Raw genomic sequence first — 18320 nt, 5'->3', positions numbered from 1 at the left:
AGATGGCGGAATACAGAGAGGCTACCAACTTGTCTGTGATGTGAGAGTAACAGCCCGAGACACTCAGCATGGTTGCGGAAGCTCCCATTACTATTGAGGGCCTTGTGTTCATGGAATCACGAAGGGAAAGGTGTGAGGCAAGGGGTGCCAGCCCAGAGGGGAGAGCAGTACTCCATCAAGCTGTGAATGAAGGCCTTGTAGGTTGTCAAAAGTTTAGATTGGCCAAGGAAAGACCTTCCACGATGAAGGATGCCCAGTCGGCGACTGGCTTTGGAGGCCATCTTGGAAATATGATCTGCCCAAGAAAGATCATGGTTGATGGTGAGGCTCAAAAGTTTGAGTGATTTAACCTCTTCAGGTGCGAACATTATCTAATCATAAGGTTGTCAACAAAAACTGAGTTGACTCAATAATGACCCACATCGATTTGCCTCGTCTCCCTGGTCTGGTGTCCACATTCCAGTCAATATTTCATGGTTTACTCTCAGGGAATCAAAGAAACATATTCATTCATTCTCTTTTTTTTTTTTTTTTTTTTTCTCTCTCTCTCTCTCTCTCTCTCTCTCTCTCTCTCTCTCTCTCTCTCTCTCTCTCTCTCTCTCTCTCTCTCTCTCTCTCTCTCTCTCTCTCTCTCTCTCTCTCTCTCTCCTGCCTTTGCCTTGCCTCCATACCCGCCCATGCCCTTGTTTGCTTTCCCATGTCACAACCTTCACCATGTGCTCCAGGACCATCTCTGAAAGTATTTGCAAGGACTGCTCTGCAGGCAGACACATTACTGGGGACTGCATTTGAGCAGCCGGGATACCTCCTTGTTGCATAAAGGCCAGTTAAAATGGTCTGGGGACTGCACTGAGCAGCCCGGAGATCTTGTTGCATAAAGGCCAGTTCAAATGGCCTGTGAAACGGCGTATGGCCTGCCGTATTAGGGTGAGTTGCCTCCAGCAGCCAAAATAAAAGAAAAAAAGAAGAAGAAGAATTCAACGACAAACAAGGGACCTTTGAAGGCCCTAAAGATGTCTGACCATCCACAAATGTTGCCTTTGTTGTGTTTTCTCTCCAATCATAGGTCTTGAGCCATGGGTAGTGTAGATATTAGAAATGTACATAGTCCTAACCCACCTGTTGTTTATTTAGTGCCGGCAATGTAGTTAAGTTGTCTGAATGAGTCTGTTAGTTTAGTTACGCAACGCACGAGGTTATTTATTTTTAGGACATGTATTCAAAATGTCGCATGCAGGGATCCGTAGGTAAAACGTACTAAGGGAAAACCTACACCTGCATGCCACACGAAAATTAACGACTCGGGTCGAGTCTATCAAAATAGGGGGGGGTAGTGTTACGGATCTGGAAACCATATGCATTCAAACATACAGATGTCCCAAGAGTCAGTTATTCCGTTAAGTACAAGTGAGACAGGTCCCTTCCTTTTCTCTAGTGGGAGAATCAAAAGTGTGAGTTGCGATGTCATTTTAGGTAGGTTATTACATCTAACGACCATCCAACAAACCATCCAACGAACCCTCTAACAATCATCCAACAGACCATCCAACAACCAACCTTCCAGTGATTGCAACCCTCGCCTCGCTGGCCACAGCATACGGGGCAAAAACGTCCAGTCCGCCGTTCCTTTGCGCTTCTACAAACGTTCCTTTTCAACGTTGGATCTTCCCCTTGATGAGTCCACACACGTGGAGGGGGGGGGGCGGTCCTCCCGGTTTGACTGAGGCCCCGCCCAGAAAGGGCGGACCCCATGAAGACCCTGTCCAATCGGGGCAGAGTTTTCCTGGGTCCGTCCGCTACCCTGATCTCCGCTCTGGGACTCTGACTGCTCCGCTCGGGTTCCTCCACGGGCACGAGCCCCACGCGTGTCACTGTGGGCCAAGCCGCACGACCATTAGCAGGTGCCGCACCGCGGAGCACCCCCTCCCTTCAACGTGCAGGTACCCAAGCGAACTGCGATCCCCAGCTCGTCTCTCCCTCTCTGGCTGCGCGGGTCTTTTTAATAAATCATCTGAGTGTGCATCTGAGTGTGTGGGCCCGTCTTGTAAGGAGAAACTGTGTAAGTGTTTTTGAACATTGTAAATTCTTGCTTGTATATTCCACGATAAGTCTTGCTCTGTGTCCTCTTTATTGTAAATAAATTACTGTCGAAATGTTCCCAGTTCGTTTCCGTCCTTTCTTTCATTGGTCCAGCATAGTTCGGATCTGAGTTTTAGCCAGGTTTTTGTTCCTGTTAATCTGTTCATCCAAGCCGGCATGACTTTGGCAGTTCCGCTCGACTGCACCCGAACCGGAGTTGGTCGTAGGTAGTTGGAACTCTACCGCAGTCGGTAGAGTGGCCCGGTTTGAGCAAGATGTGCCGAGGGCATGGTTCCCCGTAGACGACACCACGTATTAATTAGGTAAATTGGTTCTAGACAAAAAGACCCTACGCTACGCGGTGGAGGTATTGGCGTCCACGGTCGGTTAAGCGACCCGCCGCCCCACGGAGTTATCTGGAGCGACGGCCTACAATTCCGGAGAGTCATGTGGGAGACGACGTAACCTCCCCCACCTTGTGGTCGTTCTCGCCACCGACCCCCGGCCCTCAACAATATACATATACACACATATTATATGTGACATGTGCCTGGTGTTGGCTTACTGGTTAGGGTGGTGGGCTTGGAATCCAAGGATCCTGAGTTCAAATCCCACTCGGCTATTGAATTAATACCAGGTAGGGTTGACTCTGCCTGTCATCCTTCTGAGGTTGGCAAAATGAGTGCCAGCTTGCTAGTATCCTGTGTCAGAGTGGCGACCCATCCAGGATTGTACCCAATAGCCAAGGAGACTGCTTGGGCAGCACCAACACTCTGCACAGAGTATGGTCCCAATGGATGGATATGTGACATGTTGCACATGTTAAATACACACATATTATATGTGACATGTTGCAAATGTTATATAAACACATTATATGTGACATGTTGCACATGTTATATACACACGTATGATACGTGACATGTTGCACATGTTGTATACACACATGTTATACATGACATATTATACATCTTCAGTGATAAATGTCAGTGTGTGTCCTTCTGTTAGTCTGTCAGTCCCATCCATCCATCCGTCCATCTCCTCCACAACTCCAAAATACATGAAACTCAGCGGCCCCAAACTTTGCATGCATACTAAGAGAACTCCAAGGAAATGCATGGATGAAAATTGAGTGTTTTGGTTAATTAAAACACTCCATTTGAAGATAATTAATGGCCTTATTTAATTATATCCTGTATCAGGTGCATCCACAGACACCTCGCTGGTGTCTTAAGGTGCATGTGGGTTCCCTCGCTTGGGGCTTAATTCGCCATTTTGTTCGGCCTGCTCAACTGACTGACTTGAAACAGGACACTATGGTTTATTCACAATAAAAAATTTTTTTCACTTTCCTTACTCATATCATCAATGCCTGATCATCATACCTACGAATTGCTGGGTACAATGCTATGCTTATCAATGCCCGGAGATGCCAGCGTTCATGGCTTTATTTCATTTCCGCACATGCCATAACATCTAGAAGCTCTTAAACTAAGCCAAATTACAAAATTTAAGCTCCAGAATTGAACTCAGCAGCAGTTCCGACTTCTTATAAAAATTGTTAGTTTGTCCAATTTGGATATATTTGACATTTCATCCTCTCTGGTTTAATTTGACGGATCGGTGATTGCTCATCGCTTGCCAAGCCAGCTGTTCCTTATCATCCAGTTCATTGAAGCATTTCCTTGAGTGCTTGCGTCACTTGGCAAGCACTCTCCAAGTTGCTTGGTTGTTTGTCTTGGGAAAAGTACCCATGCTTTCAATATAACACATTGATTCGACGTACATTCCCCCCCCCCCCCGCCTTTGTTGGGTCCTGTGGTGTCATGTGATGGTTGCCTCGGGTGGTGTCTTATCCAATAAAATTTTTTTATTTTTACAGAGCATCGCTTTGTTTCACCTTTTTGTGCGATTTTTTTCCATAATCCACCCTCACTTTGACATTGATAGATACATATATATATATATATATATATATATATATATATATATATATATATATATATATATATATATAAATCTGACCTCATGTTCACCATGTTTGTTCTCGCTGTGAAGGCACAGAGCATAGATTGACATTTTGTGGTTTGTGCCTTGATATATTTTTCAATTGAATATTGTACATTTCCCACTTGAATTCTTCTTTCAAAGAACTCTGTTTAAAAGTAAATCTTTGTGTTTGTCGTTTGTATGTACCTTATGCGTGTGTCCATTTTTGCGTGAGTGTGCATGTGTATGAATTGAATTACCACAATGGCACTTGGCTCCGGTATTTGGGTTGTTGGTTGTTATCTCCATACATGGGTTTCAGAAGGTGGAACAAAGCCCTCACGGGTCTCAAAGTATCAAAGTATCCACCTTCGTGGGTGTGGTGTGTGTGTGTGTGTGTGTGTGTGTGTGTGTGTGTGTGTGTGTGTGTGTGTGTGTGTGTGTGTGTGTGTGTGTGTGTGTGTGTGTGTGTGTGTGTGTGTGTGTGTGTGTTATTGGTTGTTATCTCCATATGCGGGTTTCAGAAGGTGGAACAGACTCCTCGCAGGTCTCGAAGTATCCACCTGCATTTTCGTAAGAGAGGTCACGAATCATGGATCAAGGTGTGAAGTTTTGTTCCGAGGGCTCTTTGGAGGATCGTCACTGAGCCTGAGACAGCTTCCTACTCTCGTTCGTTTGTAGTAATATTCCCAGGGATGATTTGTAAGATCTCTGTAAAGTTCTTCTTCATCATTCTCATTGCTTCAATGATCACTGGAACAATTTCAGATCTCTTCAACTTCCAGGATCTTTTCACTTCATTTTTGAGATCTTGGTATCTGGTCATTTTCTTGATTTCTGCATTGTTTAACCAAAATCGCTATGTATTGAAACCTCAGTGTGTGTGTGTGTGTGTGTGTGTGTGTGTGTGTGTGTGTGTGTGTGTGTGTGTGTGTGTGTGTGTGTGTGTGTGTGTGTGTGTGTGTGTGTGTGTGTTCCATCACGAAGCATAACATAACCCCACATCCTGCTTCACCTCTCATTTTTTTCCGACCTTCCCCTCCCCTCCCCCCCCTCCACTCTCTCTCTCTGTCCCCTCCTCACAACCCTTCCCACTAAAATGCAGCACTCTCCTCCCACACCTCTTTCTCCGTATGTCTGTCTGTCTCTCTCACCCCCTCCTTGCACCTCTCCCTCCCACAGTGTATTGTATAGTAACGTTTGGTGCAGCGTTGCGCTCCCCACCTTCTCCTTCCTTCCTCTCTCTCCTCTCTCCCCCTCTCTCTCTCCTCTCTTCTCCTCTCTCCTCTCTTCCCTCTTCCCCTCTCTTCTCTCTCTCCTCTCTGCCCCTCTCTCTCCTCTCTCTCCTCTCTTCCCCTCTCTCTCCTCTCTCCCCCTCTCTTCTCCTCTCTCCCCTCTCTTCTCCTCTCTCCCCCTCTCTTCTCCTCTCTCTCTCCTCTCTCTCTCCTCTCTTCTCCTCTCTCCTCTCTTCCCCTCTCTTCTCTCTCTCCTCTCTGCCCCTCTCTCTCCTCTCTTCCCCTCTCTTCTCCTCTCTTCCACTCTCTCTCCTCTCTTCCCCTCTCTCTCCTCTCCTCTCTTCCCCTCTCTCTTCTATTCCCCTCTCTCTTCTATTCCCCTCTCTCTCCTCTCTTCCCCTCCCTCCTCTCTCTCCCTCCATTAATTACTGTCAGCAATGCAATGGGTTGTATTTGCTTGTATTTTACACACACACACACACACACACACACACACACACACACACACACACACACACACACACACACACACACACACATACACACACACACAAACACACACACACACACACACAAACATACACACACACACACACACAAACATACACACACACACAAACACACACACACACACGGATACTTTAAGACCTGGTAGGTCTCAGTTCCACCTCTTGAAACCCACCCACGTGTGGAGGTGGTCGTCAACAATAGCAACTTTCGTTTTGGTGGAAACTCAAAATCACAATTGTTGTGAGATATTATAATCAAACCAGTGAATGTTCCTGCCGAACCCGTGACTGTGTTTACTTCCGGATCGGGAGCAATTTTGTACGGATCGAAAGTCAAAATCATAATTGTATTGAGGTATTTAGGAAACCTTCCACCCACCTTAGGACATCTGTTGGGACCCCAAAACATTCCACAGAAGGTTTGATGGGGCAAGTCCAAAAATGAGGGAGTAGTTTGGGGACGGACGGACAGACAGACATTCCTGCTTTATAATACTGTATGTAGTGGGGGCACCTGTGGGAAATCCACGGGCATAGACATGTATGACATTTACAAAGCCTGGTGTTGGCACAGTGGTTAGGGCAGCGGCTTGGGATCCAAAAGGTCCTGAGTTCAAGCCCCGTTGGACCACTGAATTAATACACCAGGGGGTTGACTCAGCCTGTCATCCTTCCGAGGTCGGTGAAATGAGTACCAGTATACTGGGCCGGTGTATACCCCGGTTAAAATAGGTGTACCATATCCCTGTGTCGTAAGAGGCGACCAGGGTTGCGTCAGGAAGGGCATCCGGCGTAAAACCTGTGCCAAATCACTATGCGGATCATATGGATGATCTGCTGTGGCGACCCCGAACGGGAGCAGCCGAAAGAAGAAGAAGAAGACATGTATGACATTTGGACCACCCCTCTTCACATGTGATCCTTCACTCACGAGAGGGAGGAGGAGAGGAGGAGATTGAGACCATACTCTGTGTAGAGCGTTGGTGCTGCTTAAGCAATCTCCTTAGGTATTGGGCACAATCCTGGACGGGTCGTCACTCCGACACAGTATACCAGTATGCTCGCACTCATTTTGCCGACCTCGGAAGGATGACTGGCTGAATTAACCCCACCTGAATATTAATTCAACAGCTGAGGGGGATTTGAACTCAGGACCCTAGGATCTCAAGCTCACCACCCTAACCCTTAAGCCAACACCAGGCATGCAAGAGAGGGGAAGGGGAGAATACTGTGCACAGGAAAGAGGAGGGTGATAGGGGGTGAGGTGTGGGAGGGGTGGGAGAGGGTGTGGAATGACTTACCTCTGCTTTGATTGGATTGACTTTGGAGGATTCACTTGATTGACTTGACTTGAGAGGGGGGGAGGACCTGCCTTGACTGTTATATGTCAAATAAACTTTACTTTACAAATTAAAAATTCCTTAAAACTAAGTGTTGTTAATAAATATTAGATTCCATCGTTAGTCCACATATTCAATTCATCACTGACAAAATCTTTGTCGAAGTATTGTTTCGTTATAGAGTTGGAAAAGAGTCATTACTCATCAAGTATTTCTATAGTACCCGGAACATGAAAAAATATAATTACATTCCAGTTCAATCCCAAACTTCAGTCTTCCCTTTCAAGGACCCCTACCCTCACTCTTCCACTCTGCTTCCCTCCTCTCACTACTCCCATATCCTTACTTATCTAATATATATCATTGATGGAGTTGATTCTCCTGGAACCCAACTTTACAATTTTCTCAATGACTCCACTCTGTGTCGAACGAAACACTACTCCTGTGAAAGGCCTGAGCTGTTGCTGAACCACTTTAATCAGACCTGGATAAGATAAGTCAATGGACAGTTACTTGGAACATAATATTCAATGCCGGCAAGTCACATGCTCTCGCAGTCTCTCCACAAGGATCGGGAAACAAACTATCTGATCCACTTCCCTGGACAACCACTGGAAGAGGAACAGTCCCTGGAACTCCTTGTGACCTGACTATCTGCCATAACCTTTTATGGGAGGAACATATCATCAAATTAGCATGAAAGCCTATTCACTCTTTTGGCACTCCTGAGCCACACCGAACACATCACAGTGTGCATAGCTTTTACATGGAGCTCCCATATACTATGGCTACCCAGCTTGGGCTGTTGCTCTTATTTCCACCCACTTCCCTTGGCCCTCTTGACGTAGTCTTCAACAAGGTCTTCCACATCATTGATATCTCTAGATAGGAGGCAGTTTCTTCAGGACTGTCACTTTCCCACCGGCAGTAAGTTGGTGGACTTTCTATGTTATACAAGCTTACATATGACCTTGTTCCTCACACTCTCCCCCACCTCTGCCCTCCTCCAGCCACTCTGGGTCACACATGTTCATCAAGGAACCCTCACCTACCTACCATACCAAAGTAAAGGCTGGTTGCCCATCTGTCTTAATTAGTTCCCTTAATCACCAGATTGTAGAATCGTCTCTGTGTTCGTCATTTCCTTCGAATTACTTCATTCTTTGAAATGCGCTGTCCGACACTACTTCATGCGCTCACCCCATGCACATCGACCATATCTTCTGCACATGCAGATTCTTTCCCATTCTGTTGTTGTCAAGGCCATTGTTACTCGTTTTGTGTTATTCCTGCTTTTCTCTTTGTATATGTCCACCCCTCCCCCCATATCCACCTGGTGCCATTTCACTTTTATCTCCTCCATGAGCCGAGACTGTTGTATTGAAAAAAAAACTTCATTCATTCGTTCGTATGCGGTACATGGTTGCTGATTGCATAATTCCTGGCAGTGTAGCTATGCCACTGATGCAGTGCCCCCTGTTGGGTACAGAAGGAATTTGAAATTGGCCAGGGTGCTGGTGACCGTCATCCTCTCTTTGTAACACTCTGGGATGTTCACGTTCAGTGGGAACAAAACCTTAGACTTTAGTCTGTATCGTAGTACGTAGGAGATGGTGAATGTAAAATATCCTTTGGTGTGTGTTTTTTTTTTAATGAAGAGCAGGAGAGTTATTTCCAGCACTCTGAACAAATTCCAAATTCCGACCCTCACAAACTGCTGGGAAGGCAACTGCTCACCATGAGACTGCTTCTGTCGCAGCAGCAGCAGCAGCAGCGACACTGCGCACAGCATGGGATGAAGCGACCTACTGACTGTCGAGGTATCACTTCAATGCTTGTGTCATCAATAATAGTTCGTTAACAATATATGTGTAAAATCATGGAGTTTTAACGAGAGTACCCTGTCCTTGGTAGAAACTTTATGAGAAGGTAGTGAAGATTTGTGTTTTCAGCAAGATCTCTCACTTGTATGCATCAGTCCTACATGACTCAATAGGTTTTGCATTGCAGTGCACTAGCTCCACAGAATGTGAATTGTGGTAAGTGATTCGTGATGGCTTTCCATGAAAAGTGCAGATTTAACGACTCGAATCTGTCACTGTATCATGAGTGTCATTATAGCATCAGCCACCGTCTTGGCCCTTGGACCCATCAGCAAAATGAGGCATTTCTGCATTACGGCCATCCAGGGGACGAGCGGTTTCATCTACGTTGGTAGACAATATTTTGCATGGCGTATCATTCACTGGAAGCCTGGTGTAGGCTTAGTGGTTGAGGTTTGGGACCTCAGGGTGTTGAGTATGAGGCCCTGTCATCCGCTGAATTAACATCAGGTGTGGTTGACTCAGCCCGTCATCCTTCTGAGGTTGGTGAAATGAGTACCAGTGTACTGAGGTAATAGCCATTTGGGGTAATCTGTGTTGGAGTGACAACCTGTCCAGGACTGTACTCCTTGCCGATGGAACTTCCTTGGCAGCCCCACGTGCCTATATGGCATGAAAGGAATGGGAATCCACCACATTAACCCTTGTAGGGATAACAGGGGGGGTCCCGGCAACCAAATACCAGTACGGGAGGGTCGTCTGGTAAATCCGGCTGAGAAACACTGCCCGATACATGAGTGATTTGTTCCAACCCAAACCTCTGTAATGTGGGAGATCTGCAAGGATGAGGATGTCACATGAACTTGGTCAACAGAATGACCTTTTCTTACAATCTGATATTTCTTCGTCCCTAAAAACTAGTTACACAGCTGTCTTATCAATCAGCAGTGGCTTGTTTGCAGAACGTCAACAGAGCAACACAAACATTTGTGAAAGCGACAGCCTATCATGAGCGAACAGTGTCGGACGTGAGACATCGTCGATTTCTTTCATTCGGAGTGGTTTTTATCATAAATGTATCGAGAGCACTTATAATATAACGTTTGCATCATACGGTTGTTGAAAGACATTGCACATTGCCATGAAAGCGAGCCGTCATTGCAATGCTGCTGCTGCTGCTGCTTGGCCATGTAAGCGGAGGCATGGCGGTGATCTGTGTCGCTAGTGTTGGTGGGATGCAATGCCGCACATGCCAGCATTGAAGCAGATAAACGTGGTTTGGAAATGGGCTGCTCGCACATTCCTTGTGCAAGGGGCCACAATCCATAGGGCAACAACAGGGCAGGGGACAAGAGGCACAGGCAAGGGCTGAAAAATGGGTAGGGTTAGGGTCATGAGAGAGGGAGAGAGGGGGGAGTGTGGGTACTCGGGAAAGCGAGTGTGAGTATGAGAATGAGAAGTAGAGAAAGAGGGAGAAGGGGAGTGAATGGAGAGTTAGAGAGACGCGGGATTACCGAGACGAGAGACAGACACAGAGGCTGAAGGGTGGGGGTGGGGGAGGAGGTAGGGAGTGAGAAGGAGAGAGGCAGTGGATAGCTGTAGCCATGATCCACATTGTCCAACTGAACCTGCCCTGGAATTCCATCGGATTTTTTACCATCACATTGTTTTCACTGATACCTACACTTTCAGGTAGGCCGCATTGGCCTGACCCACAAGATCCTTCTTACCGGGCTGACCGAAGGTTCTCAATAGTTGAAGATCCCCCGGGAAATGTGCAATCGAGACAGCAACGTGTGAGGGCTATGAGAGAGTCAACTGCGGTTGTGTCAGGTTACCAGAGATCCTCTTCCAATGTTTCACCGAGGAATCGTCAACAGGAATCAAGAGAAAGTTCTGGATGGATCGGTTTGGCCCATCTTTCTGGAGATGCTGACTTTAGACCCAACCGCAGTAGTGAGTACAGCACAAACACAAACTTCTGCTGTGCCTTTTTACTGTGTTAACACTCAAACTTTATGTCTCTTTGTCCGTCTGCAAAACCGATACCTTTTTGTGTCCATCGATAAAGATTCCTCGCTTTTGATTGATGTCTTATCTTTTATCAGAAGTTCCATGTTTACCACCAGACTCCATGATGTTTGGAGTAATGGAGACAAATGAACTTGACCTCAGAGGAATTATTTCATTCAGGTTTGTTTCCCCAATCAAACTGTTTTTTTTAACAATTAACTTTCTATTGTAGTTTTATCACTTAGACTTCGATCTTTGGTGAAAGATTTCCATTTTCTCATGTCATTTTCATTCTCATGTCATAGTCCTGTTGTTTTGTTTGATTTTTAGCTCACCTGGAACGTAGTTCCGGGGAGCTTATGGGATGGCGCGTCGTCCGTCCGTCTGTCCGTCCGCAAATACTTTCAACTTCTTCTCTGAAGCTACAGATAGGATTTCGATGAAACTTTACCACAACCTTCATCACCGTGTATGCACCAAAGTTTGTTCATGGCATAAAAATAAAAATAAAAATCGGGCACTATGGGGGTCTACGGGGGTTTCCCTCAAAATAGGTATTCAATTTCTTCTTAGAAACTAAACACACAATTCCAATGAAACTTGACCACTACCTTCATCACTCGTGGTGTACCAAAGTTTGTTCACAGCATTAAATAAATCGGGGTCTGAGGGAGTCTACAAGGGGGGGGCTTGCCCCCCCCCCCAAAAAATAGGTACTTGCTTTCTTCTCAGAAACTAAACACACAATTCCAATGATACTTGACCACAACTTTCATCACCCTTGATGAACCAAAGTTTGCTAAAGACATTTTAAAAAATCTGGGTCTAATGGGATGTAAGGGGGTTTGCCCCCCAAAATATGCATTTGCTTTCTTCTCAGAAACTACACACACACTTCTGATGAAACTTCACTGCAACCTTCATCACCTGTGATGTACCAAAGATTGTTCACACCCTTAAAAAAAAAAATCGGGCTCGAAGGGGAGTCTATAGGGGGGCTTGCCCCCCTGTAGACTCCCTTAGACCCCCAAAAGAGGTATTTGCTTTTTTCTCAGAAACTAAACACACAATTCCAATGAAACTTGACTACAACTTTCATCACCCTTGATGAACCAAAGTTTGCTAATGACATTTTAAAAAATCTGGGTCGAATGGGATGTAAGGGGGTTTGCCCCCCAAAATATGCATTTGCTTTCTTCTCAGAAACTACACGCACACTTCTGATGAAACTTCACTGCAACCTTCATCACCTGTGATGTACCAAAGATTGTTCACACCCTTAAAAAAAATCGGGCTCCAAGGGGAGTCTACAGGGGGCTTGCCCCCCTGTAGACTCCCTTAGACCCCCAAAAGAGGTATTTGCTTTTTTCTCAGAAACTAAACACACAATTCCAATGAAACTTGACTACAACCTTCATCACCCATTATATACCAAAGCTTGTTCACACCATCAAAAAGTCATGGTCTAAGGGAGTCTACAGGGGGGTTTGCCCTCCCACCCAAAAGAGGTATTTGTTTTCTTCTCAGAAACTAAACACACAATTCTGATGGCACTTCACCACAACCTTCATCACCCGTGATGTACCAAAGGTTGTTCACAATATTTAAAAAAAAATCCATGTGTATTTAATTTCCCCTCTGTTACATATTTTGTAGTAGAGCATCCAAGCTTATCAGTGGTTCCCTGGTTATCTTATCCAGCTGCTACAAAGGGAGCACACGGGGGTATTGCCCCTATGTTTAAAAATATATTTGGGGAAGAATAATAATTTAATGTCAGCATCAAAAGTGATCTTGCATTCAATGATTGTATTGAATCGTTTCATTTGGCTTTGTTTGGTAACGATCATGATTTTATAATATTTCAGCACAAGTTTTGCTATGCCCTCAGGTATGATGTATGATGTTTGTTGACAGATGATTTGGTCCAAGTTGTGCTCATGGACACGGCTGCACTATTGCAGGTGTGATGAGGGATACACTTTGATTGGACAAAGGATTGTCCAATGCTTTTCCAATGGCAGCTGGAACTCCCATTTTCCATCATGCGAGCCTGTCTCCTGTGGGCTCCCAGAAGATATCACAAATGGTTTCTTCATAGAGAGTGGCATTACATACAAGTCAAGAGCAACATACGTGTGCACATCTGGATACCGGTAAGCCATTGGTAAATAGATACCACTGATATGGTAATATTAGTCAGAATGCCTGGTGTTGGCTTAATGGTTAGGGTGGTGGGTTTGGGATCCTCGGATCCTAAGTTCAAATCCCACTCGCTCTTGAATTAATACCAGGTGGGGTTGCCTGTCATCCTTCCGAGGTTGTCAAAATGAGTGCCAGCTTGCTGGTATCCTGTGTCGGAGTGGTGACCCGTCCAGGATTCTGCCCAATAGCCAAGGAGACTGCGAAGGCAGCACCAACGCTCTGCACAGAGTAAGGTCCCAATGGATGGATTAGTCAGAGAAACCTTTGCTTTCTCAGAGAGTGCAACAGCTTACTCTACGTTTGGGTGGCCCAGAAAAGAATGGTGACCTCATTGATACAGAACAAAATTTGATATCTTCAAACATCTGCTCACATGAAGTCATGAGCTTTTATAAGGATTTTTCATTCACAAGTGTTGTCATAACTCACAAGGTTCCTAACATGTGTCATGAGCATTGCGAAGGTAACAATCCATGAAATAACATCCTCTCCTAACTTTTCCTTAGTGGTCCCAATTATTCCCATCGAGTGGCAAGAATTTGGAATTTGTCCTGGGTGCTGCTAATAACTTGCCTGTTCTTTGTGAAAGACACCATGGGGGTCTTTACTGTCCAGTGTCCACCAATGCTCCTGGTAGAAGCAGATCGACAATCTATCAACTAACTAAACAACCAAAAATTTTTTTCCTCTTCCTCGTCTTTTCTTCTACACCCTTCTCTTCTATTCTTTCCAAAGCCAGCTCAACATCGGTTTATAGTTTTAAAACAACGGAAAAAATATAACTTAAGCGGAAACATCCATGACAACAGAGCATTTTGAGAATTTGAAATCTTTCACAGAGTGATTATCATCACTCTGCATGATTGCCTTTATGGTTGGACACCACTTTGCTCTAACTGTGAATACTCAGCAACTTACCATGTCTTGTCACCATGCACTGTGAGATGCTCTTAGTGAACTGACTTCACATGTGACAATCAAAATGTTCAGAAATTGTGGTTTAATGACTTCGGTGTTCGTGTAAACATGCAATGTGAAGTGAATATTTCAAGTGTTGGACAACTTCACTGCAGGTTAACGTACAGGGTGTTCAAAAAGGAACGCAACCTATTGGAGAATGCATGTTTATGCATGGGTTTGGGGTGGATTAAAGGGGGTAGAAAAGATTGTGGTTTTGGATGGGGGAAGATAAGAGGTGGTGGTGAACAGCTGTTTTGAAGCCCTGGAGGGAAGAATGGGATTGGAGAGAGTGTGGGAGTTTGTTCCAAAAGTGGGGAAAAAAGAGGAATGAAAGAGGGAAAGTGAGCAGTGATTCTTGATTTTGGTAGTTTTACCAAAAGGGGGTTGCTGGCAGACCTTGAGTGCCCTGCAGGAATATGGGTGGGGCAGATAGCAGACAGAGCAGGGAAGGGAGAGGGTGTGGTTGGAGAGGAGAAGGCGGAAGACAGAAAGACCACCGACCTGCCTGCAGTGACAGAGTGAGAGACCCAAAGACTCGGCCTCATCGCGGGAGATAACATTGATCTTAAATGCCTTGGTTTCCACAGCGTGAAGTCGATAAAGATGAGAAGCAGAAGCACCAGCCCAGATGGGAGAGCAGTACTCCATCAGGCTGTGTACAAAAGCTTTTTATGTGGTCAGGAGCTCAGTTGGGCCAAGGAAGGACTTTGCATGATGGAGGATGCCCAATTGGTGACTGACTTTTGAGGCCAGCTTGGAGATGTGGCTTTCCCAGGTAAGATCATGGCAGATAGGGAGACCCAAAAGTTTGAATGAAAGGACTTCAAGAGGATTGTTGAGAAAGTAGGTGTGTGGGGGTAAGGAGGGGGGGGGGTTTCCAGATGGTCCTTTTGGAGAGACATAGTGAGAGAGTGAGATTTGTCAGGATTGAAAGACGTGTTCCACGTGTTGGACCAGTTTGTGATTTTATCCAGATCTGCAGAGAGCGAAGAAGCTGCTGCTTGCCGGTCTGAGGGAGAACCAATGGTACGGCAGAAGGTGGAGTCATCACGAAAGAGATAAAGAGGATTTTCCAGAGAGTCGGAGAGATCATTGATAAAAACCAGAAAAAGAACAGGGCCAAGAACGCTACCTTGAGGAACTCCAGCCTGGACAGGAAGAGGAGATGAAAGAACTCCATTTAGGGCCACACGTTGACTGCGGCAGGAGAGGAAGTCTGCGATCCATGAGTGGAGATGGCCTTGGATACCATGGGAAGAGAGTTTGGTGAGCAGGGCAGGGTGCCAGACTGTGTCAAAAGCAAGCGATATGTTGAGAGAGATGCTCTGATCTCATGTCTGGCATTGAGGTCCTCCATACATTGTTGGGAAAGCAGGAGCAGCATATCCAGGGTAGAGTGACCTGGTCTGAAACCAAATTGATGAAACCGATACGCGTTTGTTTCATGATTATGATATGTCTATCAAACACTTAATGAGTATATTTCTGAGAATTTGGGAATTCATGAAGTAGACAGAGGGTTTGTTGTGAATGGATGGAGGGTTATCGGTATTCAGTCAGGCCTGGTAACACTCATGTCCCATATTTATTACATGGTTGTGCAAAATGAATCCTCATGCGTTAAATATGCTTGATAGAGCCCCCCCCCCTAAAAAATAGCTATTTTGTCTCTTCTCCGAAACTACACACATGATTTCAATGAAACTTCGCCACAACCGTCATCACCCATGATGTACCTAAGTTTGTTCATGGCATTTAAAAAAATCAGTGTCGAAGGGCGGTTTGAGTGACTGCAGGCAGTGTCGATACGAGATCGATGATTCTAACCATTGTTCTTTATCAGAGAATCTTCTACCTTGCATCAAAGCCATGCAGCCATTTCTGGCAATATGCGCCAGCTACCTGCATGGCCATCCACCACCTGCTGCCATGGCTTCATGTCAACCTGATTGGGCATCGAAAATGGGGTTGTACACGTTGCCCAAGGGTGGTCCACAGATTGACGGATGCAAAAGCCACCCTCTTTAAGAAGGGTTGCTGCCTTTACCCCGTTAAACCCGAGCCTTTAGTTTCAAAACCTGAACAGCAAGGCAACTGAAGATTTGGATTCAGAGTTTCCTTCTCCTGGATGTGCTGTTTACCAAGGTTAATGAGTGCACTCTGCCCCCAAGCAACTGGTTTTAACTCACCAGACGTGATTGGTGTACTGTTTTCATTCATGTATTGACTGCTATTGACATTGCACGTGGCACATGCTTGAGAGCCTCGGTGGTTTGCATTTCTGTCTATGCTGTCGCTGATGACTCACAATAAGCAATAAAACTGGTCCAGTGGCTGAGTGGTGTGTAGCATTGGGATTCTCATGTGTGCTATTTTTACCAAATGTGGGCGGAGGTTGTTAGCTTATCTGGAATTGAAATGCCAGATATTGTCCGTCCTTCTGATAAGATATAAGATATCTTGAAGTCCGTCCGCCAGATAAGATATTGTCATCGCACACCATCCGTCCTTCTGTCCATCCGCCCGTCTCCTATTTTGACTTCTCCTGTCAAATTGCTGGGCCGATCCGGCTGAAATTTGGAAGCAACATTCCTCTCCAGAATGGTAAAAGGGATTGCAAAGCTCCTTCCACTCACCTGACTTTAAGGAGGTCAAAATGGCTGACAATGTGAATTTATTCAAAAAAAAATCTTCTCCAGACCCAGCAGTCAGAATGCCACCAAATTTGGGTTACAACATTAGGCCAGGGCTCAGATAAGCTACAAGTCCAGTGGTCCTATTTTGTTTTCACCCCTGTCTGTCTATGAACAGGATATCTCAAATGTTGTTGATGGATTCAGACGAAATTTGGTGGAGAGTTTGAGTGTGTGACAAGGATGAAATGATTAGATTTTGGTGAAGATCCTGATCCGGATCCAGATACAATAATTTTAAAAGTGATTCTTTACCATTGAGAGATGGGGCCAAAAACAACATGTAGCATGATATCTCAAAAAGTTGTGGACACATCATGACAAAACTAGGTGGATGACTTGGTGGTGTGACAAGAACAAGCCAAATGGATTTTGTATGTCTGGATCCAGATCCGGCCAATCAGTGGAATACAAAACGTCAACTATTCAGCCTGGTGGGAGTGTGCGCTCCACTGAGTGCCATTCTAGTTACACTCGCCGAAGGAGAGGGTATTATTGCATTTGGGTCCGTTTGATTGTTTGCTTGTCCACACAGAACTTTTGTGTTTTTCTCCCCAACTGCTTGTTGGATTGAGACTAAATTTTCACCATTGGTGTCACGACGCATGTAGAATGTTGTAATGATAATTATGACGTCATAGATCACGTGCCATGGCAGACATGTTGGAAATACGGAAAAATTTGGACCTCTGTATCTCTGAAACCGCACCAAGGAAAAAATTGAAACTTGGCACATGGCAAGTACTCCTCATGGGGAATAAGTGCGAATTTTTTTCATGACATCATAGGTTCCTTCGTTATGACGTCATCATTGTATATGTAGAATGCTACATCTGATCAGCAATTGAGGGTCATCTTGGGATAAAATGGTCCACAGAAAAAAAAATTTGATGACATCACTGGTCACGTGATTCGGCAGCCATTAAAAAAACCTTCAAAAATCGTCTTCTCTGAAGTGGCTAAACAAATCGAGGCAAAACTTTACAAGTATGACCACCTATCCATGAGGAACAAAAGGTTCACACATGTGACGTCATATGTCACATGGTTTGGCAACCATATTGGATTTATCCTAAAAAACTTATATGCCTGATGTTGACTTAATGGTTAGGGTGGCGGGCTTTGGATCCTCGGGTCCTGAGTTCAAATCCTGCTCAGCTATTGAATTAATACCAGGTGGGGTTAACTCGACCTGTCATCCTTCCGAGGTCGGCAAAATGAGTGCCAGCATGCTGGTATACTGTGTCGGAGTGACGACCCGTCCAGGATTGTGCCCAATAGCCAAGGAGACTGCTTAAACAGCACCAACACTCTACACAAAGGATGGTCCCAATCTCCTCTTCCTCTCCTAAAACCTATAAAATAAAATCTTCTTCCCCAGAACGACTGGACAGTTCGAGGGTAAGCTTCACACAAATGTTCCTTGAGGCATAGGTGTACAAGTTTGTTAAGGAAAAATTGATTGGTCACATGG

General features: G+C 45.3%; 1 protein-coding gene across 1 annotated transcript in view; it reads left to right on the top strand.

Annotated features, from left to right (window-relative positions):
- Nucleotides 1-10399: 10399 nt before the first annotated feature.
- The window catches only part of SVEP1 (sushi, von Willebrand factor type A, EGF and pentraxin domain containing 1), a 124371-nt gene continuing 116450 nt past the window's right edge, over nt 10400-18320 (top strand). Inside the window, exons 1-3 of the mRNA XM_085849717.1 lie at nt 10400-10931; nt 11084-11168; nt 12953-13144. Coding sequence (XP_085705843.1) covers nt 10580-10931; nt 11084-11168; nt 12953-13144 — 629 coding nt within the window. The 5' untranslated portion in view covers nt 10400-10579. The remainder of the gene's footprint in view (nt 10932-11083; nt 11169-12952; nt 13145-18320) is intronic.

Source organism: Eptatretus burgeri, chromosome 2 (genome assembly GCF_056783735.1).
Source record: "Eptatretus burgeri isolate ZD-2024b chromosome 2, Ebu_testis_v1, whole genome shotgun sequence".
Classification (NCBI taxonomy): Eukaryota; Metazoa; Chordata; class Myxini; order Myxiniformes; family Myxinidae; genus Eptatretus; species Eptatretus burgeri.
The sequence above is the reverse complement of the archived record's forward strand: the minus strand, read 5'-3'. Positions and strand labels throughout refer to the sequence as shown.